The sequence below is a fragment of the Pteronotus mesoamericanus genome, unplaced genomic scaffold (genome assembly GCF_021234165.1).
Source record: "Pteronotus mesoamericanus isolate MK-2021 breed Mesoamerican mustached bat unplaced genomic scaffold, CSHL_Meso_final contig_65, whole genome shotgun sequence".
Taxonomy (NCBI): Eukaryota; Metazoa; Chordata; class Mammalia; order Chiroptera; family Mormoopidae; genus Pteronotus; species Pteronotus mesoamericanus.
The window spans coordinates 13,118,035-13,145,189 of record NW_026555228.1 but is presented as its reverse complement, the minus strand read 5'-3'; the positions used below and the strand labels follow the sequence as shown (position 1 = coordinate 13,145,189).

At 40.6% G+C, this 27,155-nt stretch overlaps 1 protein-coding gene across 2 annotated transcripts in view; it reads right to left on the bottom strand.

Moving 5' to 3' along the window:
• Positions 1-27,155, bottom strand: part of PDK3 (pyruvate dehydrogenase kinase 3) — a 55,288-nt gene that overhangs the window by 17,351 nt on the left and 10,782 nt on the right. For both annotated transcript variants that reach the window (XM_054581166.1, XM_054581165.1), the window contains exons 2-5: positions 18,079-18,220; positions 14,358-14,429; positions 9,504-9,688; positions 7,008-7,097 (exon numbers count right to left, since the gene is read on the bottom strand). In XM_054581166.1, coding sequence (XP_054437141.1) covers positions 7,008-7,097; positions 9,504-9,688; positions 14,358-14,429; positions 18,079-18,220 — 489 coding nt within the window. The remainder of the gene's footprint in view (positions 1-7,007; positions 7,098-9,503; positions 9,689-14,357; positions 14,430-18,078; positions 18,221-27,155) is intronic.

The following is a 27,155-nucleotide window of genomic DNA, read 5'->3' as shown; positions in this document are numbered from 1 at the left end:
ATGCTACATCTCCACCTAGTGACACGACCGCACAAAGCTAGCTGAGAACATCCAGGGCCACTTTCCTTAAAGCAACAAATACTGAAATCTAAAAGGCGTGCTTTGTTATTCATATACAAAGCCAAAACATCTCCACAAAACAAATCCTCCAAGTATATAACACCTTTAAAGGGGTTCTGACGTCGTTCTTCCACTCACTATTAAAGGGAAAGAAAACCACTATTCTCTTGGCATTTACTTGCCTGGTGGCCATTATTAAGAAAAAGTGTTACATAAGCGAAGCATGTGGAAGAGATGGTAGAGTCCAGATAGAAGCAACCAACTGGTGACTCAAAGACCCAGTGTAGTTCCTAAAACCACATGTGAGTAAAAAATTTTAAAGTACCATGACAAATTATGGTGTATCAATGCTGTGATTAAAAACTGCATTATGATCTTTGAAAAACTCAAACCACCACAAAGAGACTCACATACACCAGCCGCCAGTCAGGTATTAGGGGGAGGCAGTAATAGTAAAGTCTATATTCATATACGTCTTCATGAATTCCCATAGCATGTGATACACAATACACAGCTAACAAGCATTTGATAAATGGAACAACCCTCTTGCCCAGGAGAAAGTTCTTTCTTTGTCTGACTGGGAACTAGAGGCCTTGCGTGGTTTCCAGACCTGGCTGTATGTGGAATTCACTGCCAAGTTTTTCAAAAATACAGATTATAAAATGAACCTCTGGAGAGTCTGATGTGGTAGGTCTGTGTTGAGGCCTGGGAACCTATATTTTGAAAAACTTAGGAAGTAATTCTGAAGAGAAGCTAGATTTGGGGACCACTTGCCAGGTGAGTCAAGGCTGGGCCATGCTAATTCTGTCACTGTTTCTTCCAGAACATGAATGGCCATGTGGTATTGGGGTGTATACCAGCACATATATACTCAAACTTCTATTTCACTTCTTCTCAGGTGAACTAACATAAAAATGAAAAAGCTTCAAAACATCACCAACATAACCAAAACTCAACTATTGGCTTTTAATTTCATTTCTTTTATTCTAGAGTAAAATGCAAGTTCTACTTACAACAAGCTTTCAAATGAGATTTGCTTATTTTTAATTAGAAACCAAAATTTTAAAATATGATCATTTACCAAATTACTTTGATCTGCAATATATCTGAGCCAGCATTTACCACCTACCTTTGAAAGGAAATATTAGGAAATGGTTGTGACTGCCACTGAACATAAATGCTATTTGTTGTTTTAAGGATCAGTTTTCAAGGATAATAAGATATCGATCATAAAGTCACTTACAAAACTGTAGGTGTGGCACATGTGTACTTCCCCAGGCTAGAATACTCAACCTCTAAACATACAAGACTAATGATTTTTTAAAAGATTTATTGATTTATTTTTTTAGAGAGAAGGGAAGGGAGGGAGAAAGAGAGGGAGAGAAACATGGATGTGCGAGAGAAACATCTATCGGCTGCCCCTTGCAGGCCCACACCGGGGACCTGGCCCGCAGCCCTTTCAGTTCACAGACTGGCGCTTGACCCACTGAGCCACACCAGCCAAGGCCTAATAATTTTATTTAAAAGGCCACGTCCAAATCATAAAGAGGAGGGTGAAGGTTCACCAAGCAACTAGCCCAACAGATCCAACCTAGCCAGGAATTAGTTTAAGAAAAAACACACAAGAAAATGTAATACATTATGGAGGTTATTTTATTATTTTTATTAGAAGATTTTCCTATTCAAAATTCACCATAGAACTCTGCTATGAAATATTGGCCTCTATCATGAATACACATAATCCTTTATTAACAAATATCTTATAAGAGGCTGGACAAGGATAAATTTGAGCGAGGGCTGAAAAAATGAACGTGAAGGTGCCGGGGTCCCTGACTTGGCTGTAATGGGATGCAGTTTACTGTAAAGCTCAAGTTTAAGAAGCCACTGCCAGAACAAGAGAATGTAAATGACCACAAAGCACTGCAAAGTCACAGATGTGCTGCTTTTTAGAGACCCTTTTAAGCTACAGAGCAATTCTAATAAGGTATGTTTATCATCATCCTTCTACTCAAAACCCATCCCGAGTAGGAACCACCAGGTTTTTTAAAAATCCTCACCTGAGGATGTTTATTGATTTGAGAGAGAGAGAGAGAGAGAGAGAGAGAGAGAGAGAGAGAGAGAGATTTTGATATAAGAGAGAAACATTATTCAGTTGCCTCCTGTATGCACTCTGACCAGGAATCGAACCCACAACCTTTTGGGTACAGGCTGACACTCCAACCAACTGAGTCACCCAGCCAAGGCCCACCAGGTTATTTTTTAAGTACTGGACCCTCTGATGCCTTTCAAACCGCAGCTGACTGGAGAAGTAGGGGCAGAGCATCTAATGTAAAGGCAACCAACCTAGAGGCTGACCAAAATCTGAAAACCTGTGGTCATGGACAGAAAGATAGGCTGAGCCAATTAAACTCATCTTTTGAGAATTTAGCTTGAAGACTCAGGCAGGGCAGAAGACAAAAGGATACACTGAGAGTTATCATCATCTAGAAGGCTGGGTGTGGCCGTTGTTGCCCTAAACAAGTCCGCCAGTCTATGGACAGGAGAGAAAGGCACAGGGGCCAGGACTTGGCAACCCCAGTTGCAAAGACACATAGAAAAAAAACTTGTTTTTGAGTCCCAGTTCCAGTGTCTATAGCTCCAGCAGTGAAGTGTTTCTTGCCCTTGGATTACCATGGGCCCTACATGGTTCTTTCAATAAACCTGCTTCCTGAGCTAGAGCACGCGGGTCTCTGTTACTTGCAACCTGAAGGGCCCTAGGTAAAAGCAAGAGACATTATTTCTGAACTAAAATAATGACACACTTTCAGGATACCAGTTGTGTGCTATTGTGCGAAGCAGTAACAGCGTATAGGAACAACACAGTCAGGCCAACATCACTGTGAGAGGTGACTTTTCTACCAAGTATTTAAGTTTGTACCTTTAAAATTATCTTACCACAGGATTTTCCATTTTATTTCCTGGTTTCTTACAAAGAAAGGAGGGAAAGGGTCACAAAGGAAGGTGCCTCCCAGAGGATAATAGAAACTACTTTACCACGCTAATTCTAGCATTCACTACCACGAGTCTGTAATTTTCAGATGTGTAAAGGTAGATATTAATGTGCTAAATAAGCAGCAAGAAGGCATGCTTCAGTGTTCTGCACATTCGATTAATGTTATGCACATTGCACCCTACTTTTACACATTTATACAACTGGCTAGTCAAAAATAAAAATATTGTCCCTACCCTTCCACATAAAAGTTTTCTATAGTCTGTCTCAAGAGATCTAAATATGGAATCACTGTTAGTTCATTAAGGCTTCCTAAGGCTGTAAAACACACGCGCGCACATATCGGCAAGCACGCGCATGCGCATCACACACAGAGGTCATCTGGGCTGGACATCTGAGTAGCCTAAACCATGCAGGATCTTTACAGCTGAGAAAATCACTAGTAGAGCTAGTGATTAAAATCCAGAAGCCCAACTCCCTCTACACCAAGCCACCCAACCCAAAAGGAAGGGAAAAACTATTAGAGATAGAGATTCCACGTTAAAAGATTCACTGAGAAATCTCAGAGCATATGAGGAAAAGGTAAAAAATCTAGTGAAGGAAACCAAGTACTATAAGAAGGGGAAGGGAGTGGCTAAGAGTCCAAGGAAATTGGCGCCCATGTCTTCCTACCTTGGGAGCACTTGCAAGTGCTGGGAAGAACAACTGGTGAGGTATGGGCCTTCCAAGACCCTCTGAGTGTCGCTCCTGGGGCCCTTGGGGGCAGGGAGGTTCCAGTGCCTTTTTGCTAGAAGAACTGGAAGAACTTCCAGGCCTTCTCATCACCATTTGTGCTCTCTGCCTTGTTGGTCCTCTCAGTCTTATTTTGAGTCAGAAAGGGCATCTGCTTGGGTATTTTGACGCTCACAAAATTAAGAGTAGGGTCCATGGGGAATGAAACAGAAAGCCGACTGCTAAAATTTGCTTTAGTCTACAGGGGGGAAGAGAGACCTTCAGATTTCCTGCCTGGTGGCCCAGCCCATTTTGCCATAGTAGGAAGGGTAACTGATTTAAGGTCCCACTGAAGAATAAAGATTATATACACCTGGCTGGGAAAATCATTTGATTCTAGAGACTGTGCGTATAGCAATCGGATGTAGGAAAGACTCCAACGATACTGATACAGAGGGCAGAATAGAGGTTACTACTGTCAGGGACTAAATTCACCCAGGAAGGTGGTGTGTGATGGGCATTAGTGCTGGAGATGGGGAAATACACAAAGACTATGGATTTTGTATAAAGACTGCTTACATCATTCGCCATTTTATACCAATCTGTAAATTTGGTATTAATTCAAATGTATAAAGCAATGTTCTCACTGAGTTATGAAAATGGGTCACTTTTTATTCTCTTCTCTTTTCCCACCTTTTCTACATTTTCTTCAAGGAGCACTTTTTGATCATTTTGGTAACATGGGATTGGTTCCCTTAACTGGCCTAACTGGGAACAGGAGTTGGATGATTGACAAAAATACTGGATAAAGTGGGAAACCATAAAATATGGCCACCATCGTAAACATAACTTAAAATGTACACGTAAATATACCATTTATTCCTCTGCCAATCTTTCCACATAAGGCCAAAGCCTCTTTATTGAATACGGATGGGTTTGGGGTTCCAGGTCATCTGTCTCAGATAAACAATACCGCATACATCTATGAATATTCCAATTCCTATTTCTTTAAAGTGTAATGAACTTAAAATTAACCGTAAAGCAATTTGAGTGCAGATTCCTTCTAAGATTTTTACTCAGTGGTACCCTATAACCTAATAGTTATCTTGTTCACAGTCATTTCATTATATTTTTAAGAGACTCTTCTTCATCAAGTCTTTCCAAAGCATTCAACTTGATTTTAATGGAAGTAAGGCTCTTTTTTGTACTCATATCTCTTCAGTTTACACAACATTTTAATAAATTATGTAGCCACAACAGGTGGTATAACTTATACCAATAGTTTGAGGACAAAATAAGTGACCCCTAGTAAGCATACACCTCACCAGATGGGACACAACGGCATTCTGGATGGTATGTATGAGCCGAGCGCGCTCAGTGTGCTGTGGGTATCAGCAAGTGTGATTTATGAAGGGAATGAAGGGTGGCAGAGAACTTGATTGTGTGGATGCTGTTTTATGTGTATATGTACTTTCAGAACCTGAAACCCCCCTCCACCACTGTTTTCCTTAAGGGACGAGGCTGTTGAGAAATAAAAAACATGGTTTGAAAGATGCAGTGCAGGGCAGGGGACATGCCAGTCCTTCCTCCTTACCTCATCAGCATGGGGGTAGGAATGTGTGCATGCACATGCATGTGTTGGGGGAGAAAAGGCACATACGCAGCATATAACAATGCACTTTTGCACTATGAATGTGTGTCTTTTTTCTAAGAGCAGTCAACTATCTGAACCTGGCTTTCTGATTCATAACAGCCATTGGGCTAGGGTCTAATGAACATATAACTATGACAAGACCAATCCCGCTCCGCTCCCTCAGTGGGGGCCTGCCAAAGTCATGATCAACCACAGGGTTATCTATAAGACTCACAGGCACTTGAGGCTGGGCCTATTCATCTTATAACTGAAGTAATTTGAGAAAATGTTCCCTAATGAAACAGAAACGAGGAGAGCTTGGCAAGTCTAGGCTGGGCGAAGGCCCCTAGGCCTAGGTCCTCCTCCCTGGGTTTAAAATTGCCCAGAGTAGCCCTCGCTGGGTGGCTCAGTTGGTTGGTCATCGTCCCAAACACCAAAAGGTTGCAGGTTCGATCTCAGGTTGGGATGCATATGGGAGGCAACTGATCGATGTTTTCTCTCACATCGATATGTCTTTCTCTCGCCTCCCATTTCCTCTCTCTCTAAAATCAAAAATAAAAAACACCCCCGGGTGAAGATTAAAAGAAAAAATTTAAAAACAAATGCCCAGAGTAAACAAGTAGTACAGATGTTCCTTAGCTATGGCTGCAGATGTGGCATGTCCCTCAGTGGGGAGGCTGTGCACGCTGGGCCACCGCCCTGACTGCTCTGGGCCCTCGAATTCTGGCAGCAAAGGTCACGCTGCGCTGCTCGAGGTGGGCTTGAGGGCTTTACAAGGAGACGAGGCCCTCTTCTGCTTCCTGCTGACTTAGCGACACAGTTCAGAAAAACTAAGAGCGACAAAGATCCTTGACAAAGACCAGGAGCTGTGGTCATGAAGACTTTGTGTGTTTAGAGGAGGGAGTCCAGGGCCACAATAGGAGATATACGAGTAAACTTGGGAAGGGACAGTTAGGGGGTCCAAGGCTGCATGTAACCATAATACTGAAGAAAATTGAAGAAGAAGAGGTTCAGAAGCCTGGTGGACCACTTACAACCAGGAGGGCTTTCTGGAGCAGCATCTATCGTAAATGGATAATGACAAAACTGCAGTTTATGTTCAAAATGCCCGGGTGCTAGGGACTTAGGGCTCTGGGACCCTGTTCTATCCCAAGGCTACTGGGACAGAGTCTAGCTCGATGTCCAGTGGCCCCATGAAGCACACATGCCATGTAGGCTCTAAAGCCTAGGGCACACGTCAGAAAGCTGTTTAAATTTTACAAACACATGAATTCAGCCAAATTTTATAACAAGCATTCTCTAAAATGTTCAGATAATGGTGGCAATCAAAACTGAGAATCTTACTTAAGCTGATAAATGTTTATAGTTTAAGACAGAACTACAAGCAAGACCCTAGTCAATGAAGTAGAAACTCTCATTTTGAGCATTATGAATTATGCATCTTCTCCTGAACTGCCTAGAGAGAACATTTCCTATTTGAATTAAATAGCTTGGGCCCAGAGTGGCCTGAGGACTCAGCAAACAACTTAGCAGCATAACCCTATTGCCAAGCTACCTTGATTACATCACAATCCTATTTGACTACAACCACTAACATCATAGTGGTCTCCTTACCTTTCACGACATCAGCCACGTTGCAGGTGGGATCGATACTTCCAATGTGTTTAGGATGAGCAGGATTAGTGTCACCACCAAACAGAAGTGCTAAACAAACACAAAAGAGAAGGGAGAGATTATAAACAAGGCCAGCTGGGATGGTCAGGCAGAGAAATAGAGAGGATTCTCATATTTGTAAGATCATTTTAGCATCCAGCAACTTAAAGTAATAGAAAACAGTGTGGGGCAAAAGTAGGTTTACAGTTGTGAGTATGTGAAACACGGTTTATTCTTGTATTATTATTTATTCTTGTGTTATTTTCCATACAACCAACTGTAAAACTACTTTTGCCCCACCCTGTATATACAAGGATGGAACAACAAAGGACAAAGGGTGTGCTTTAAGATGTGCCAGTTGCACTTAGCAGGACCTAAAGCAGTGACGCACATCCGGTGTCCAACCCTTTCTTCCCGACTCAGTGTGATGTGGATGAAGAAAACTTCCCTTCATCCTCAGGCAGGTTCACCCACCTTTGCAGCACTACTGCAGATGTTTAATCCAACACTCACTGAACAGTTAGAAAGCACAGCCAGCAGCACTAGGCCGGCCCTGCATAATGTCTTCACTGTGAACATTTCAAATGCTTCCATCATGGAGATTATTTTTCAATGGAGTACACACACGATAGTTGTTCTAGTATCTTAAACAGTACAAATGCTCCCACAATACAAAAGATTAGCAAAATTTTACTTGCTAATAAAAGCCAAAGGAGCCCCAAAGGAGAAATTAATTTGAATTCAAGTGTTTATAGGTATGTGTGTATACATACACACATACATACAAGGTCCGGCACAAATAATGGCTCTTTTTTATTACAAAATCTTTTTTATTTGCAATTTTTTATTGTTGTTCAGTTACAGTTGTCCTGCCTTTTTCCCCATTGCTCTCCCCCGCCCTGTACCCTCAACTCCCACCGCCAATCCCCTGCACGGTCTGTCCCCACGAGTCCTCTTTTCGTGTTCCTTTGCTTGCCCCTTCCCCTTCTTTCCCCCGTTATCCCCCTCCCCCTTCCCTTCTGGCCACTCTCTATTTGTTCTTTACAAAATCTTTTATTAGAAAATCCTAAGCATGTCATTCTGTAACATAACAATATCAGACTCAAGCACACCATAGGACACGATACGTGAAATGTTCAAATTAAAACTATAAATTATTACACCCGTATTATTACCCTACCAACCACACTCAAGCAGGCCTTACTCCTGCTGGACCCTGTATATATTTATTTATTATTTTGGTGTACTTATTTTTAAATCAAATAAAAATTGGAACTAACTTAGATTTCACTGAAGGAGAATGCTTAAATAAAATGGGGGGATGATTTTAAATTATAAATAATGATGAATATGGGCACTAGGCCAACGCATAAAGTTCCAACTGATTAAGTGAAAGAAAACCAGACGTGACAAGCTTTGTCAGTGCTCTGAAAACATGTACATGTATAGGCAGACACACATATTTAGATCAGAAAGAAACTGTTATCTAAGTAGTTTAGTTAAATAGTATTTAGTTACCTTTTTTCCTTCAAATTTCCTGTAAACTGTCATACATTTTTTTTAAATAATTACCTTTATTGCTACATCATTGGCATGATATGCTTTTATTACAGTTTTAAAGAGTTAGGTGTTTTGCTTGTAACCAATGTGATTTTTTTCAATAATAGTTAACAGCCAATATTTTATTAGTTTCAGGTATACAGCACACATTTCTGTTTTTAAAAGATATACATTTAGGACCAACCCACATTTAATAGTTGTGGAACATTCATTTATCCAAATAAATAAAATTAGTAAAATAAAGAAACTGTCCATTTTCTGATTCAGCAAAGGGGATCATTTAGGCTCTAGACATATGGATGCTTTTTCATAAGAATTATGAAATCGGGTCAAGAGACAACGCTGAAAATAAGCCAAAAACATTTTTGTGGCGAGAATTTTAGTAGTTTTTTTTTTCTTATCTGATTATCAGTGGACTAAATTCCTCTCAGAACGAGATTATGGTTTGGCACTTGGCTTAATCTGATTTCACTGATCACTGTGACATGAGAGATCAATTGCTCACATTGTCATTATGCCAATTCAATATTCCCAGAAGGGAAACCAACTAACATCCTGGATAAAGCCTAGAACATTCTCTCAGAGACACATGAAAGTATTCAGAGATGAATGTGGCTGCCATTAAAGCTGGACCTTCGCCCCAACCAGAATATAACAGCAGGCGCTTAAAGGCAGACAGTGGCCAGGCCTCCAATAGGAGAATCAAAAAGCCTTTCAAGGATTTCTTTCAACAAAGAATACTAATGATCAGCTTTTTAATAGATAGGATTTACTTAGGAAAAAACTGAACTAGGAGTGACATTTCTACAGACAGAAATGCAGATCCGTAACAGAAAAACATTTCAGAAGAAATGACTCTGGTTACCACTTCGAAACTGGACCAGAACCCCAACTTACTGTGCTGGTTAATAAGCATGCGGAAGGAGATGCGGTTGGTATAGAAGCGATCCAGAAAATACTGTATGTTGCTGCTAATAAATGGATCGAAGCCAAATTTCTCCTTGTATTCAATCACTCCTTGGGCCATTGTGGGAACCACATCATTGTGTCTGTTTCTGATTTTAATCAGAACTTGTAGAAAGCTGTGTTGGGGGGAAACAAAAGTGGTCAGTGTTTATACCTCATGGCTGATGCATAATCTTCCCAGCTCCATCTCCGGACTACTTATCTTCTGGCATTTTTATAGGTAGAGACATCATAATCAGTACAGGCTACAAGGAAGAACTAACAGGAAACGAAAGTATTACCCAAGCTTTTGCTTGAAACTTCCTACAGAAGTTCTTCTTTCAGAAACACAAAAAGTAAACAGTTCCAGTAAAGGGAAAAAAAAAAATGCTCAAATACCTTTTTAAGGAATCCACTGACTTGTTGGATAAGCGATTACATATATTACAACTTCCATAAATATTTGCTCAATAAATAAATGCAGAGCATGTTATTTCTTCTGACAACATGAGGACAATCCAAAAAAATTTTCCAAGGATTTATTATGGAGTCTGAAAGCAATAGCTTCCCTGAATAATGTGAAACTTCTGAAGAGTAAAATTTTGAAATACATTTCTCACATCAGTAAAATATAATGATGAAATGGAGATAGAATAAAAGCAATTAAAACACACCTATTCAAGCATTACAGTGTAATATTGTAAAGATGAAGAGGGAAAATATCCTAAGGATGGTAAGTAACTAAGAAGAGAAAGACAAGTCAACAGAAGCAAATAAAAAGCTTGGAACCAGGACCAATGGTGAGTGAGTATGTGTGTATAAAAACAGCATATCAATAAAGCGACACTACAAGTCAGTAGCGAAACAATCAAATTAGTTGGGACAGTTGGCTAACAATTTAAGTCACAACCCAATTTGAAGAGTTAAGCCAAAAAGTTGGTTAAGAGATTCAAATAAAAAAGGGCAAAGTCACAGAAAAGATCAAAGAAAATCAGGTAAGTATATAACCTTCGAGTAACAGAAAGCTGTTCTAAGCTTAATACCAAAGGCAGAAACCATGAAAAAACAAATTATATGACTAGGTAGAATTTCAGCAATTGTGTCAAACAGCAAAGTGGAAACCAGGAAAAGCCCATTCGCAAGCATTACTATCCTTAATAGAGAGATGAGCATCCTAACGGAAAACTAGGCAAGGAATCTGGTGTCAAAGGGAAGTTTACCAGAGAAAACACAAATGCCAAAAACTTCACCTTCACAAACAGTAAGAGAAAAACAAATTAAAACAGTGTCACAGCTGTTTTTAGGAGCTGCTCTTCAGAGCACTGTTCATAGTCGCAAAAAAAAAGCAAGCCCTTCTAAAGCCCAAAGATAGAGAGTTCAAATCCCATGACTTACCTGTAGATGGACCATTATGAAATTAGGAATAATGGTGCAGATCAGATCTGTAATGTTGACATGGATATTTTTGTAAAAACTATGTTACACTGATAGAAATATGCATGCCTAGTTCAAAGTAGGGATAGAAGGCAATGTTAACAGTGGTTACCCCCTGGCAGTGGAAATGTGGAGTGACTTTCTTTTCACTTATCTGAGTAGTCTTATTTTTCCCAATGGTGAACTATGTCTGTAACAAATGCACACAAAGACAGCAAAGGTGAATAAATCAACTCTGAAATTAGGAGGTCATAATTGCTCACAAGAAATTTTATGATGGGCAATTTGTCCTTTACATAATGCTCTTTCCAACACGTTTATACATTAAACATCACTGAAGTGAAACAATCCACTGTGGTAGACAAGTGCCTTAACTTATTTGAAGGGAGGAGACTTGCCTCCACAGTTCAATTCTCAGACTACTTCCCCGATCTTCGGGGGCTCTTCTAAAGGTTATCATTTTAGAAATGTGCTTGTCCTCTAAGCTACTTTCACTCAAATGATTTCCCTGCCTGTGACTTCTATAGAACCTCTCACTGAACGAAAAAGGCTGCTCCTATGAGTAAAAACGACTCACCTTCATTCCCTCCTTCGCCATGAGGCCCAGGCTTCTAAACTCCCACCAATCCTAAGGAACTAGCTGCCTGATCCTGGGCATGCGACCTAAACTCACTGACAGCCATTATCATCACGATCCTGTGCACACTGGCTGCAGCAGTTGGACATCCACAAAGCAGGCTCATGTCCATAGATCGCATCGGACTGACAACCTGCTCCAGAAACTGACACGGGATTCTGGGAAGCACACAGCAGAAATTCGACATGACACATTTTCACAAACCTGCATCCTCAAATTTGAAGCTAGAGAGAGGTCAGTCCTAATTTTTAAGATATCAGCCAAACAAACTGTTACTTGCTAATGACTTCTGAGAAAACAAAGCTTCTGGCTTTGATTCCTTTAATTTCAAAACCTTAAATAACAGCAAGAGCTAACAGTAAGGAAAACGCTGCATCTGGAGCTCCCACCCGATGCCTCCCTTCCACGTTTCACAGATTCTTAACACACAACACCTAGCGAAGTATAAAACAGGTCAAGATGTTTTCCCTGTAATATTCTAATTTACATCTAAACTTGACCTCGCTTCACATGGCTCAAACCAGTCATGTTCTGCCACTATAGTACACTGTCAAGAACAATGTCGTAAGGGAAAGGAAATGTGATTATTTCCAGAGCCAGCTCTGCTAGTAACTAATGTTATGATCTTGGACGAGCCACCTTACACCTGAGACCTCAGTGTCCTTGCCTGTGAATTGAGAGGCCTGGGTTCAATGCCTGCAGCTAAGGTCTCAGATAACATGGTGTTTCTCTGGGTGTATTTTTTATGGAACACCTATACTTAGGGTGTTCAGTCTCACAATTGCGTGGACCAGGTTTCTACTTAGAAATTCCTCAATACAACAGGCCTACCATGCGCATTCACTCGTGTGTGTATGAACCAGGAAGGAAGAAAGCAATGTGGAAAGGACACTAAATTCCTCTTGGGGGAAAAATATCCACACTCAGAGCTAAGGTTCATGTTTTCTGGTTAAATGAAAATGAAAAATAGAAATATTTCCCATCAGCTTGAGAATTTAGCAGTCTCCCTGCATAATGGCAGCAACAGAATTCAGGTTGTCATAGAAAAAGCACACTCTCTCCCGTTTCTCTGAAGTAAAACCATTATTGTTTCTCTGAGTTCAAATGAAATACGGCATTGAAAAAAATTTTTTTTTACTGTAAGGGCCTGAAAAGATTATGTAATAGCTTACTGGTACAGTGGAAGAAAGGGGCACTGAGCAAATCAAGTTCAGAGAGCTCTCACCAATCAATCAGAAGGCAATAGAGAAATAAATGGAAGGACTTTCAGTCCTTATATTGAAGAGAAGGGGCTAGAAGGGGCATCTCTGTCTTGGTCCTGATCTTAGAGGAAAAGATTTCAGCTTTTCATTGGTCTTTCCTCAAGCGGCTAAACAGATAAACAAGGGAGAGCAAGCAAGAGTAACAGATTTAGAAGACCGTAAGACGATTTGTAAAGAGCAGTCCACTGCATCCAGGGGTAAGATGACAGAGGTTACACTGTCGTATGTAAAAATCTTTTTGCAAAAGATAATTAAAGCATTTATACAAGTTTCAGTATCACGCAAAAAGTTTTAAAAGCTCTTAGTGAACAATTTCAAACATCTCCCCTGCATCACACATTATTAAACCATTTAATCTGCATGCAGTAGAGCAGACTACAGTTTGTGAATCTAATTCATCAAGCCAAACCATCTGTGGTAGTTAATTACTATAACCAGGGAGTAGTAATTTTGATGTAAAGCGGATCTCAATGAATGATGAAATTAATATCTTCAGTAAACGTCTTTGTAAAATGTCACCAACTCAGATGGAAGGTAACAATACATAATGCAAGAACTTCCTCAGTGGTCAGGATTACTAACTTTAAAGAGGTTGCATGAACATTTTAAGAGGTGTCATAATTCAATAAACAGATAAAAAATGCCATCAGCGTCCCAAACAGTCTAGTTAGTTAACAGTACGCAATTTGCATTTGGATTGTTGTAAGCTGTAAAACTAAAGGATTTGTAAGTCTAAAGAAATGAATGTTTAAAAAGTACTGAGAAGGACTGAGTAGATAGATTCATGCCTATACAGAGACCACTGCATTCTTAAAACGACCACTAGGTGGAACATTGACTGCAACATTTAAGAGTGAGGGCCCGCACCAGTTCCCCCTGAGCAAAAAATATTAAGAATCATTAGGTCATAGTACGCTAAGTAAAATAAGTCAAATGGAAAAAGTCAAGAACCATATGATTTCACTTGTGTGGGATATAAAACTGAAATCCACAAATGAACAAACAAGAAAAACAAACGAAGAAAAACTCATAGACACAGACAACAGAATGGGGGTTGCCAGAGGGAAGGGAGATAGGGGGAGGTAGTAAAGGATAAAGGAGGTCGATATACAGTAAGGGAAGGAGACTTGACTTTGGGTGGTGAACACACAGTGCAGTACACAGATGCCATATTATAGAATTATACACTTGAAGCCTGTATAATTTTATTAAATGACGTCACCCCAATAAATTGAATTAAAATTTTTTTAAAGAATTAGATCACAAACCATGATTTAAGTGTCATTATTCATTTTGTACTGTTAAATTCTTAACTCAGTTTTGTTTTTTTTTTAAGTGCAATGTTGAGTCATTGAAACCTAATGCTTTTGTCCAAATTATATTTCTTAGTTCTTACTGACATGAGCTCCATTCACCAAACCATTTTTTAACCAAGATCTTTTTACTATCAGGTGAGTCTGGTACCATACTTACTTATCCAAGACCTTTGGATCCTCAGGGCTCTTATTTTCATACTCCAAAAGTTCAAGGAAGCTCTGCATATACCTGAAAAAGAAGAGCTACTGCGTCAACTATCCATGCAACACTCCTTTCCCTCTTCCTAGAGTACCCCTATTTTCACTCAGGTAACATACTCTCTACTCCCCCCATGCAGCCCAAGTTCTTCAGCAGAAGCAGCAAACACTACACAAAGCTCCCAGGTGCCACGCCTTTTCTCTGGGTAATCCTATTTCTCTTGTCACTAATTCCTCATTAGTCTGATAGTCCAGGTCTAAGCCTGTTACTGTGTCAAGGCTAGACACAGGGATTAGCTCAGGAATGGGCATAATGTCTCAATTCAGACCAGTGAAATAAGAAAGAACACTTGGTAGAGGTCTCTGGGAGAGAAATCAACTTGCTCTGCTTTTGTACAGCTTGCTCTATGGATGTGAAGCCTGGAACTGCTGCAGCTATTCTGTCACCAGGAGGAAATCCAGCCTGAAAATTAAGCCAACACTGTGGAAAGCAGGACCTTGATAAGCTCACAAATCTCTGAATCAAACCAATACCAAAAGCTCACTATGGTTGGATTTTATACTTACACAAGGCAATTAATTGTTTAAGCCAGGTTTAGTTGGATTTTTTGCTACTTACAAACATATCCTAACAGACACCCCAAGTCTACAGTTATAATACCCAAAAAAGTGCATGTAAATTATAAGAAGCACATGTGTGATACTGAAGTGTGCGCTAAGAACTTAGAAACTAGAAATAAAGAAGACTGCTTCTCAGAGTTAAACTCTCTTAAACCCTCATAAACAGCTTCAGGATTACGAGTAGCTCCATATCTCAATCAGGGCCAGTAAAAGAAATAACGTGTTCAACATAAAGACCTAGAGAACACAGAAAAATGGGACCCAGAGAGGCACATTACCATAGCAGCTATATCACAATTGTGGGATTCAGAGATTTCAGTTACTTACAGTTGTGTGATCTCTGCTTTCGGTCTTAACATGTCCTAAAAGAACTCTCTCATTATTCTAATGATTTCTAAAAAATAATTACACTAATCCTACTAGCCAGCTTTGATAGAGGATGAGGGTACTTAACCAATTAAAAATGACTGTTAAGCACATAACTAGACAGAAATGATGTTTTGTTAATCTGCCTCACTTAAACTTTGTGACAATGCATAATACTAAAGTATGTTCACCCCTGGCTATGTTTTTTAAAAGTTTCTGGGCAGATAAGGCTATGGATTATATATTGCTAAAATCATCAGGCCAAAACACCCTGTGAGACCACTTTTAAGAGGGAAAAGACATAACAACAAAACACAAGGCCTAATCCTGCATTGGATTCCTGAATTCAGGGTGGAGGGGAGTGCAACAACAAAAAAGAACATTATTAGAGATTAGGACAATTAATGAAATGGGAACACATTCTACATACTAGAAAATTACTGGATCAGTGTTAAATTCTCAAATTTGATAATCATACTGTGGTTTTCTAAGAGTTATTCTAAGGAGATATCTACTAAATTACTTAGGGGTAAAGAGGCATGATGTCTACCATTAATGCAATGGTTCAGGGGAAAAATAACATATGTGTATATACCATATATATGTGTGTGTGGTATACTATTACATATATAATATATATTATATTACACATACATACAGAGAGAGAGAATATGAAAGAATGGTGGAACAAATGTTGCCAAATGTCAACAATTAATGAATCTGGGTGAAAGTTCCTAACGGGAATTCTTGCCACTAGCCTTGCAAACCCTTCTGTTAAGCAGAAAATTATTTCAAAATTGAATGCTTCAGAAAAGGAAAGGAAGAAATGACAAATGTGTGTTTGGAATGACCATGGAAGAGGAATGGCGAGGAGACACAAAAAGAGTTGACACATCCACGTCTACACTTTGCCAGCAACCCACTTTGAAGCCCCTGAAGTAACTTTTACATGAGTAATAGTAAATGTTTGACTGTCACTGCCACCAGGGCCAGGGGACATGAAAGTCATCTAGACTACCTAGAGCCCCCACCACAGTAGCCTGCAATAGTGCTTACATACTTTCTTTTGGAAATCTCTAACTGTGGCCTTGAAACAATAAAGAAGTCTCATGCAGGCCTGCGAACCAAAGGGTCACCAGTTCAACTCCCAGTGCAGGGCACATGCCTGGGTTGCAGGCCAGGTCCCCAGCAGGGGGTGCACAAAATGCAACCACACATGGATGTTTCTCTCCCTCTCTTTCTTCCTCCCTTCCCCTCTCTAAAAATAAATTATTTTTTTTTTAAAAAAAGAAGTCTCATGCAAACGAGTACTTGCTACTCCTTCTGAAACCAGCTATGAACTCAGGGTAGAAAGCAACTGACTAAGATCAAAGCCATGGTCATCATCTCTCCTGGGTCTCCGAGGACCCCTTTGCCTCCCACAGTGAGGAGCTGCCATCTGTCTGGGACAGGGACTGCACACTGTGTGTCTCAGACCACCCAACAGAGTATGTCTCAGACAATTCATTCTTAGGCCTAAAAACTGATTATAAAACATACAAGGGTGGGCAAAAGTAGGTTTACAATTGTGAGTATGCAAAAACAGTTTCTTATTGTATTATTTATTAATTATTTTATTCTTCTCCATGCCAACAACTGAAACCTCCTTCTGCCCACCCCTGTATTACTGAAGAATGACTGACTGAATGGCCATTCTCTTTCGATAGCCTGGTCTCCACTGATTCTCTAAATGCAAGTTATTAATAGTTCCATCCTCCTTCTATCTATCCACATCATTCCCTTCCCCTAAAATGTTCTCCCTGTCCCTGTCACTTCCAGCCACTCATCAAGGGGCAGTGCAAAACCACAGCTGGCACTTTCTACTGCCAGGCTCCCACAGCACTTCCTCTGTGCCAGCTTGAGAGCGTTTTTTTTGCATCTGGCCTTCCGAACTCCTCCCACTTTTTCCAGTGCCTTCTGCCTTGTTTTTGTAACACAGAGGAGACCTGCGAATGTTTCTTGAGCATATGCAAATCCTTTTCTAAAAATACACCAACTCTCTTACATCCTACCACTCACCAACCTCACCCTGCTTACCTATTCGGTAGTTTACTCACAAATTCAACTTCTTCAATTGAATAATGCACGCTTTAAGCATCAGAGCTATACCTGATGGAAATTTAAGTTATACTTGTGAAGACTTTTCATACTTTTCACAGGGCAAATGCAGCACAGCAGGTACTGATATTTTTCCAATCCATGGTCCCTTTACATGACTTAATTTGTTCTAAAAGAAGTACTGACTTCAAGGAACTTCTTTAAAAGGAAAACAAAAGAAGTGTGGCTGAGACTTGACCGAAGCAAGATGCCCCACCACCTAAAGGACTGCAGACCTGCTCACATGGGTCGCTGCACTGCTATTCCTCTCTACTTTCCTGTACGTACCCTTTTTTAAAGAAATGAGCCATCTCATTTATAAGCAAAAAAATAAAATTTGCAAAGTCAAGAAAGTATCTCATACAGTTTAGAAGTATTTTCATTAAGAAAATTTTGAATTGTCAGTTAAAAACAATCTTAATCATCTGGCAATCCCGACTATCCCACGTGACCAATTCCCGCACATGAGGTACGCGTATTTTTAGGGAGAATGGTCCCAACGCCAAGTGTTCAGAGCATCATGGGAAGACCCCTCTGACGCCACATTATTTACTTACCAACTCTGGACCAATCCCACTGAAGGGCGGTTAAGCAAATTATCTGGCAGAAGATTAACTTCTCTCATGGTGTTAGCCAGGCGCACAGGAAGCTCCTTCCGTAGAAACATGTATGAAGTTTTCTCGCACGCATTATCTCTCCCTAATCAGAGATGAAAAATGTACCAGGATTTACAATCTAACACATGGAATAATGAATGCTCCCATGGCTGGGAAGAGAAAATTAAATAATCTGGCAACCTCCAGTTAAATTTTTATCCTCTGAAATAGCAAGTTTAAGAAAATAATTTAATTAGAATAGCAGAAGAACATTTATTCCAAGAGGCCACCTTGAAAGCAGTTTCTTTTTTCTTAACACAAATCCGTCCCTAGCATCACCAGTGGCGATCTAAAAGTGACCTGGGATATAACCTGAATTTGTTTTCAAATAAACCCCGTGGGAAAATTGCCAAGTACAAAAGTAGGAGAACATACAAATCCACTCCTGTGCACAGGGATTTCCAGAAGGCAACAGATCCATTCATTCCATAAATACTCGCTTACTATGTACCTGGATTTTCTTCAAATGTGTTTCTTCGGGCACCACCCTGCCACTCAGGGAAGCAGCCACAGGCCCCATCTCTGACTGAGACATAGGACTCAGAATGTGCTAAAGAAACCAGGCCACGGAGCTCTCAGAAGTAGTGACCTGCCACGGCATGTCTGAAAGGGCCAGACACTGCATGACTCTAAAGACATAGGTCAGGAAGTCTTCTGTTGGTTGCCCTGAGCTGGTTGTGCATCAGATTTACCTAACTAGGACATGGTGGGAGAAAACGGGCGCGATCACCTGAAAGGAGACACCTGAGCCCCTTCCCTGTCTGCCGCGTGACCTGAGTGTGTTCATGATTGACCTCCTCCCCAATCTCCCAGCCCTGCTGTAAACCTGATAGAAAGGACATGAGCTTTGGTAAGCTCCTTAACCCTCTAGGTTTCAGCTGCCTTGATCTCTTAAACGGGTATGAAACTTCAGTTTTTGTCAAGACTGTGACAACATGTGTGGAGCCTGACAAAGCAAGTGTTCAATAAACATCAGTCCTTCTGTCCTCTGTGATACTTACGGGTCCCTCCCAAGTCTCTCGGAGTGGTAAGCCTTCCTTCCACTCCATATTCCCTGGAGGCTGCTTGAAATGGGCGACCTTGGGCCCCGGACCAGAGACAGGGAAGCTCACCTAACAATCCACTCCTCCAAACTCTCCTCGTTCTTTCAAATGTGATGACGGTGGCGCCCGAGGGAGTGGGCAGGTGAGGCTATTGCATTCCCCCAGGCACAGAGATCCTGGCAGCTGTCCCTTCAGCTCTCTCTCCACAAGACTCTAGTCTGCTCTGCCTTCCCTCTGCGTGGGAGCCCAGGGTAAGTGGCGGTGAACAAGATTTTGTGTGCTGGCCCTTTAAGAGGGCACCTGTGTTGCTAACAGACTTCCACCTCTCCCTGGCTGAGAGAATCCCCACTGCTTTTCACAGCCAAGTGTTAGATGGGTGCCTCTTCCCAGCTCTGGTGCTCTTAGCTATGGAGCCCGGCCTGGGGTTGAGGCCCTGGGGTTCTCAGGGAGAACCTTTGCAGCTGAGATATTCTTCCTGAATCTCAGCCACCACCCATGGGAGCAAGGCCAACCCTTTTCACGTCTCCACCCTTCCTACCACTCCCTACATGGCTCCTTCTCTAAGTCCTTGGTTATAAGACTTCTGTTCGGCTAGTCTTTGGTTGGTCATTCAGGTTGATTGTTCTATAATTTCGTTGTAATTTCAGTTTGATACTGGGAAGAGGTGAGTGTGGCTGCTTCCACCTACTCCGCCACCATCCTGGATCCCAGAAATGACTTGGTTTTTTTTTTTTTTCAATAAGCTCAAAAAAATGTTGACATTGTCCCCATAGAAGGAGTAAGTTAGGGAATGGGGAAGAGAAAGAACCTTGTGGTGATGAATCAGAACTGGAAGCATCAGTATGAACTCAGGAAAAAATCAGCTGAGTTTTTGGGTAGGGAAAGTTTACATGCTTAAATTTCCATGTCCACAGCATATCTAGAGCATCAAATTAGAAGCACGTGGACAGGGTAAGCGGGAGGGCGATGAGGAGTGAGAGTGGGCTGGCAGGCGCCACGTGGCAAGGGGAGGTCAGGTCCACATCTGTTCTGGAAACCCACAGGGCTATATGCTTTCAGATATAACGGTTTTCAGATTTTAGGAAGGTAAAAAGGATTATGTACATCCATTGTGTAATATGATCTACTATACAGACACAACATAGCTGCAGTGAAACCTGTGCACATTTATACGGAGCAGGATAAAGACCATGACTTCAAATCAGGTTGGGTAAAGTTTTGCCACACAGTGAGTTTTGCCACCAAAGGTATAAAAAGAAAAAAACTTCAGTTTTTAGAGCTTGTTAGACATCAGAATTCAGATATCAGACCACGGTCCTGCAAAAAAGTAAAATCAAGATTAAGTGTTGGTGGTAAACTAGGGTTTGAATCCTGACTCGAGTACCCACTAGCTTCATGAACACGGGTAAGTGTCACTATACTTCTAAGCCTCAGTACTGCCATCTATAAAATAAAAACAGCCTTGGCTGGTGTGGCTCAGTGGATTGCGCGACAGCCTACAAACCGAAAGGCTGCTAGTTCAATTCCCAGTCAGGGCACATGCCGGGGTTTTGGGCCAGGTCCCCAATTAGGAGCATATGACAGGCAGCTCTCACACATTGATGTTTCTCTCCCTCTCTTTCTCCCTCCCTTCTCCTCTTTCCAATAACTAATAAATAAATAAATAAATAAAATCTTTAAAAACATAAAATAATAACTACCTATTTTGTAGAGGCTGTGGTGAGGGTGAAAAAGTGCCAACACTTAACATTAACAAGTTGTTAGAATGTAGAAGAGGGGGTTCATTAAATAGCAACCACTACCAATGCCAAGGATGATAAAATGAAACAGCCTGAGCCCCTATGTGCCAGATCGAATAGGCCTGGTCCTCTCTGAGCCCTGAGAGCCTGGCTGCATTCTGGTTCAGTGCTTCGCCTGTGTTCTTTTGATGATTCTACATAATTAAAAAAGGATTAAAAAGAATTAAAGTATGTGTCCCCAGCATCCACTTCAATTTATTTTAAAATAAAAGGCCTTGAGGCTTACGTTGGTCAACTTGGCACTAACTAGAAAACTCAACCACTCATTTGGCATGGTTTAAGACGACCAAATCTCAGGAAGCATTTATGCTAGCCTTCTTGGATTATCCATCTTTTATAAACTGGTGTAGAAAGAAACTATTTTATTTGTCTCTCTATATATCCTGCATGGCACCAGTTAGAGGGCCTCACCTATGGTAGCTTCTCAATGGTTTACTGGAGAATAGATAATACTTTCCGAAGTTTGTAGTTTTAAAAAAGAGTGTCTGAAAAAAAAAATCTCAGGTTTTGCCTCCTACATTCTAATTTAGCTTTTGAGAAAACTTCTTTGTACTCAGATACCTTAATTATACATCAGCTTAAACAGGAGATAAGTCTTTTATAGTTAGTTAATTAGCGAACCTAAAAATAAATATGAAATACTTGATTTTTTTAAAACCTCTCAGTGGTTTTCCTCATATAAGTTGAAAATATTTTATCCTGTATGTTAATGCTGGATACTCGGTTTCAATATAGGGTTCCAATAAACTTTTTTAAAGTAAACTTACAAAAAAAAAGAACCTTTTGGTTTTAATTGAATGTCTTCTCAAAGGGGTTCTGTTTTTATAAGTCTTCTGACATACTATTTTCCAGTTATTCTTCCCAGTTATTTGACTTCATTTTTTCCCCACTTATGTGGATGTTCTACATTCATTAATTTTTATTTTGTTTTTATTGTGCATTTCTCTAAATACTTTTATCTTATTCAAATTTACCAATTAAATTATTCCCTAGTATCAGTTCAGAAGATGACAAAGGTGGGTGAGGGGCATGGAAAATTCTGACTTTAGTGAACACAAATTAGTCATTGGCTTTAATAGACTCCTGTGTATTTTTCTTCACTGCTTCCTCCTCATTTAATGGTCCCTTCATTCTCTTGGGTTTTCTGTTTGTTTTTCATACTTTGCCCTTTCATTGAAAAATTGGTGACAATTGCTACATTTGCAAAAGGTATGATTTGCTTTGCCTGGAAAGGTTCCAAATAGCTTTCCATTCACCAAGATGTAGAATGAATTAGATGTAGAAACACAACTGACTTTCGATTTAATGCAGGGAGGCCTCCCAGTGAGGGTCACCATCAGAAAGGAACATTTGACCAGCCTTCTAAGAGCAAGAATAACAGCGCAGACTTATTATTCTTTATATCTGGTTTCCACAATCGCCTGTATTTCCGGTGAATCTTTAATCCTCTTTTCAACTAATTTATAGGAAGCAGGAAAAAAAAGTTATTTCTTCAGTTAATGAAGTGACCTGAAGATATATCTTATAATTAAAGCAGAGGGCTAAGAAACTTCAGAGCCAAATGTACAGTCTCCTGTCTGGATTATCTTTGTCCACATCTTTCAGCTTTAACACTTGGTGGGGGACGGTTTGGGAGTAGTAGTAATGAGATCGGGGAATGGAACATGAGAGCAACAAATGGAAAAATTACAAGCAAGGCACAAGAATCTAACAGAATGATCAGCTCATTCAGGTAATGTTGCTTTCTCTAAATACTGCCAACAAAATGTTTGGGTTTCCAATGTATTTTTACCATTAACCATATTAAAATAGAGAAAATATAACCACGAAAATAGTATTTTAAGGGCAGCTCTTTTATTTTTCTTCAGTTACAAGATTTCAGTCTTTTGAAAACACTGGATTTTGGAATCATAAGTAATTAAGTCTCAGACTTACTGGGGCTACACAACGATTAACTGAATGGTCTGTCACAGAAACAAGCTGAAGTGTGAATGGAGGGCTACCAAATGATCGCGAATATCCTTCAAAAGAATCTCTTAGTTTTTTAGCTTCATTTACACCTTTAAAACGTTTGTTTTACTCCATTTCCAGGAGTACTATTTCACTTCCTGGAAAGTTTAACAGTTTTCCTTGGTTTGGTAAAACTTCTTCCTGAACTTCAATGTAGGTAGCGGATTTGGAGCCTATCAAACTTGAAACTGCCCTCACTCTAGACCAGGACCTTGTTATTATTACGAACAGTGATGTTACTAACATTATTACTAACAGGGAGCCAGAAACTTCAGAGTCAAAGACTGGCGGGCTTGCACACACCTCCTTCCCTATCACATTCAGTGCCCCTACAACATCCAGAGATCACACTACTTCTTTTGGCCCAACATCTGTTTTATTATGTTCACAGATGCTGTGGGTCAGGGATCCAGACAGCATGCAGGACGGATGGCTTGTCTGGAACCTCAGCTGGGAAAATTCAATGCCAGGGAAGGGACTAGACCATGGCAGGGACAGTGGGTGCTGGAAGTATCTGAAGGCCTCCTACTACAGGCATTGCGTTCCTGAGCACCAGCATGGCTGGGCGGCCTCCCTGTGGGCTTCCTCGCAGCATGGCAGCCTTGGACTGGGTGGATTCTTGTACAGGTTCAGAAAATAAGGTGGAAACTATAAGGGCCTTCTATGTCCCAGCCTCAGACGTCACACAGCTAGCCCCCACCTGCCAGACTCAGCTGGTCAAAGCAGCCAAAGCAGCCACAGCCTGCCCAGGCTCTAGGGAAAGGGATCAGACTCCCCCTCTCGATGGAGAGCTGGCAAAGGCAAACTGTCGAAAAGCATCGTCATGGCCAATCTTGGGAAATGACACCTCGGGAGGATGTGTAGAAGATTATTTATTTCTCAAATTATATTTTGAAGCATCCTTCTATTGCCTGAATGTTTCCTCTAAGATCATTTCTATTTAGCATTTATTTGCCTTAGCTCCTCTCTTTCTCACTGTGGGCTTTCTCAGCTGTCCAGTGATCCTTGCTAATTGAGTCCTGTTTGAGAGTGAGGCAGCCTAAACAATAAGTGCACACCCAGAACACCTGATTGAGAGGGCTTTTTGGTGGAGGTCTTAACAACACCCCAGCTTCCCTAACCCTCTTTAAAATAAAACTATAGTTTATTCAGGGTTGTTAGAGAAGAACCTCCCTTTTGCCCTTTACTTTGCCTAGCGGTGACGGCCCGCCTCATAATGTTCCCATGGTCAGGGTGGAGGGCAACCCTTCTGTTTGCCGACTTCCGGTTCATTCTCCAGTGTGATAACTGTATCGCACTAGAGAATGAATGGGGTTAAGGAGGGAGATAAAAAGCAAATATAGTAAGCCCTCACTTAATGCCGTAGGTTGTGCACTTTTGGTGAAATGACAGATAACAAAACCAGTTTTACTGTTGGCTAACTGATACAGACAACACATAGGTTCCTATGGCATCTCACCAACATTGTAATGAAATGTTATTCAAGGACCTGCTGGATGGCAAAGTTAACTGATGACTCTAAGTGCTAGACAGGAGTATTAACTGTATTGTTTTTACACCTTTTCCTAAGGTCAGAAATGTTTTCAAATAAAAGGTTTGGAAGGGACATTGTAAACAACCTAAATATCCAACAATAAGGGAACAGTAAAATAAATTACAATAGTGTATATTTACATGGATAAATATGCAGTCATTAAGAAGTGTTTTTAAAGAAAAACAGTCTTCTACAAAAGGTTCCCCTATAACTAGACCTAGTCTATTATTTAAGAGAAAAAAAACAACAACAATAGAGGCTTGGTCAGTGTGGCTCAGTTAGTTAGGTGATCCTGTACACCAAAAGGAGGCGGGTTCATTACTGGTCATGGCACAGGCCTAGGTTGTGAGTTCGATCCCCTGCCCAGGGCACGTGTGAGAGGCAACCATTCGATGTTTCTCCCCTTTCTCTCTCCCTCCCTTCCCTTTGCTCTAAAATCAATAAGCATGTCCTGTAGTGAGAACTAAAAAATTAAAAATTAAAATTAAAAAACTACTAGAGCCATTCTGTTCTTTAAAAAAAATCTCATACAGAATGTGCTAGTCTATGCAGACTTTCCTGAAGGTTTGTCCTTCATGTCATGATTGAAGCCCACGGTCCTTCATGCCATGATTGAAGCCCACGGTATGTACCTTCATGTCATGATAGTTGTTGTTATAGGAATAGAGGTTGCAGAGTGATTGTGATGGAATTCCTAAAATTAAGGCAGGAGAGGGTTGTGGATCTTTCCCTGAAGGACGTCTGTGTCTGTGCTGAGGGAAAGTGAGTGATGTCTACTAGTGACTCGATCCACTCTTAGAAATCCTGTTTGTTTACACATGTGAAATATATATGCCCATAAACAAACTAGTGAGAAACCTGCCCCTCTGAATGGCAGATAAGGTCAAAGCCAGTTGTACATGGATTTCACTGCAAGCCCACCGTCTGTGCCCACTGCATGGGCAACCCCTCTGCCACAGCCCCCAGTCACTGAGTTCTATTATCCTGCGGGTCCTATGATCCCTCAGAAAATGGAAAAGTCCATTAGCACAATACCTGGCACATTGTAGGTGTTCAATATTTACTGACTAGAACTGAAAATTAAAATACCTAGTAAGTTTCTGCCCTGGCTTGGGTGCTGGTCTGCGAACCAAAGGGTCGCCGATTCGGTTCCAGTCAGGGCACATGCCTGGGTTGCAGGCCAGGTCCCCAATAGGGGGCCCGCGAGAGGCAATCACACATCGATGTTTCTCTCCTTCTTTTTCTCCCTAAATTCCCCTCTTTCTAAAAATAAGTAATAAAATCTTTTAAAAAATAAAATACTTAGTAAGTTTCAGTATAAACTTGCTATATCAAATAAAATTCAGTGGTTCAAGCTAGTATTTGCTGGTAATGGAAAATTCCTCTTATCAGCAGATCACTGCATTCTATATATTTGGTTAGGGGTACTGAAATCCTTAGAGTTAGGGGAAGAGCCAAAAGGTAGATAGGAAGGTGATAATATGGTGTCAGTAACTATTAACATGGTATGTCCGGCCAGGGAATGTTCAGAACTGATATCACAAATAGAGCTTTGACTAACAACGTAGCCAAAGCCCATCACACAGATCCACATCAACCTAATTCCAGAGAGGGTTGGGATCTAATCTTAAGAGTGGATTGGTGAGTTACAGGATGTCTTGTTGTCATGGAAGCAAGAACAGTTACGTAAAGGTCGTGGTGTACTCATCTTTGAGGTTAACTGAGGCAAAATGTTAAGTTAACCATTACAGTGAATGAAAAGGAGCCAAAGCCAGTCACGCTCAAAGCACACATGAGCTGAAAGGGCTATGTTTCTTGGAAAATGATCAGTTTATATAGCTGAAACCTTCAGCCAACAACCTTTGAGATAATTAACATTGGAGATTTGGAGCACCCTACACAGTTTTTATTCTTAGCAGGAAGCTGATTTCATCCCGGAAATGCTATGTCACTAATTTCCCATAATAAAGGCATAGCCAATATTACAGAGCACCTACCATGTGCCATGCATTGTACTGCCCATTCCCAATTTCATCAGTGTAACAAGCCTACGATTAGATGCTATCATTTCCATTTTGCAGATAAGGTCACTGGAATGTAGTGGGATTAAGTGATTAGCCCAAGCTTCCACTGGTGGTAGGCACCAGAAATCAAGACTTGAGTACAGTCTACATAGACTACTTCTCATATTCCCAGAGACAATAAGGCAGACAACAAAAGGCAGGGAGCCTCAGAATAAAAAGTGTTTAGTGTAAGTAAATATGTAGGTATTAACCTAATAGTTCACAAATGATAACACTAGATGACCATTAGATTATGCAATTTCCTGATTTCCTAAGAGAACAAATTCAGACAAAACTTCAGCATTACTAAAACTGTATCTGCCAGAAAGAATTGCCTTGGCGTGATGGTATAGTATGTTGAAAGAAATGGTATATTATGTTGAATGAAAAATGCATAGGTTTAAAAGCTCAATCTACCTGAATGTTAACTGTGGTTTTTTCCCTAACTTTGCTTAGTCAAGATATTTAAATCATCTAAGCTTTAGCGTCTTTGTCCAAGAAATGGAAATATCTACTTCACCTGGATGTT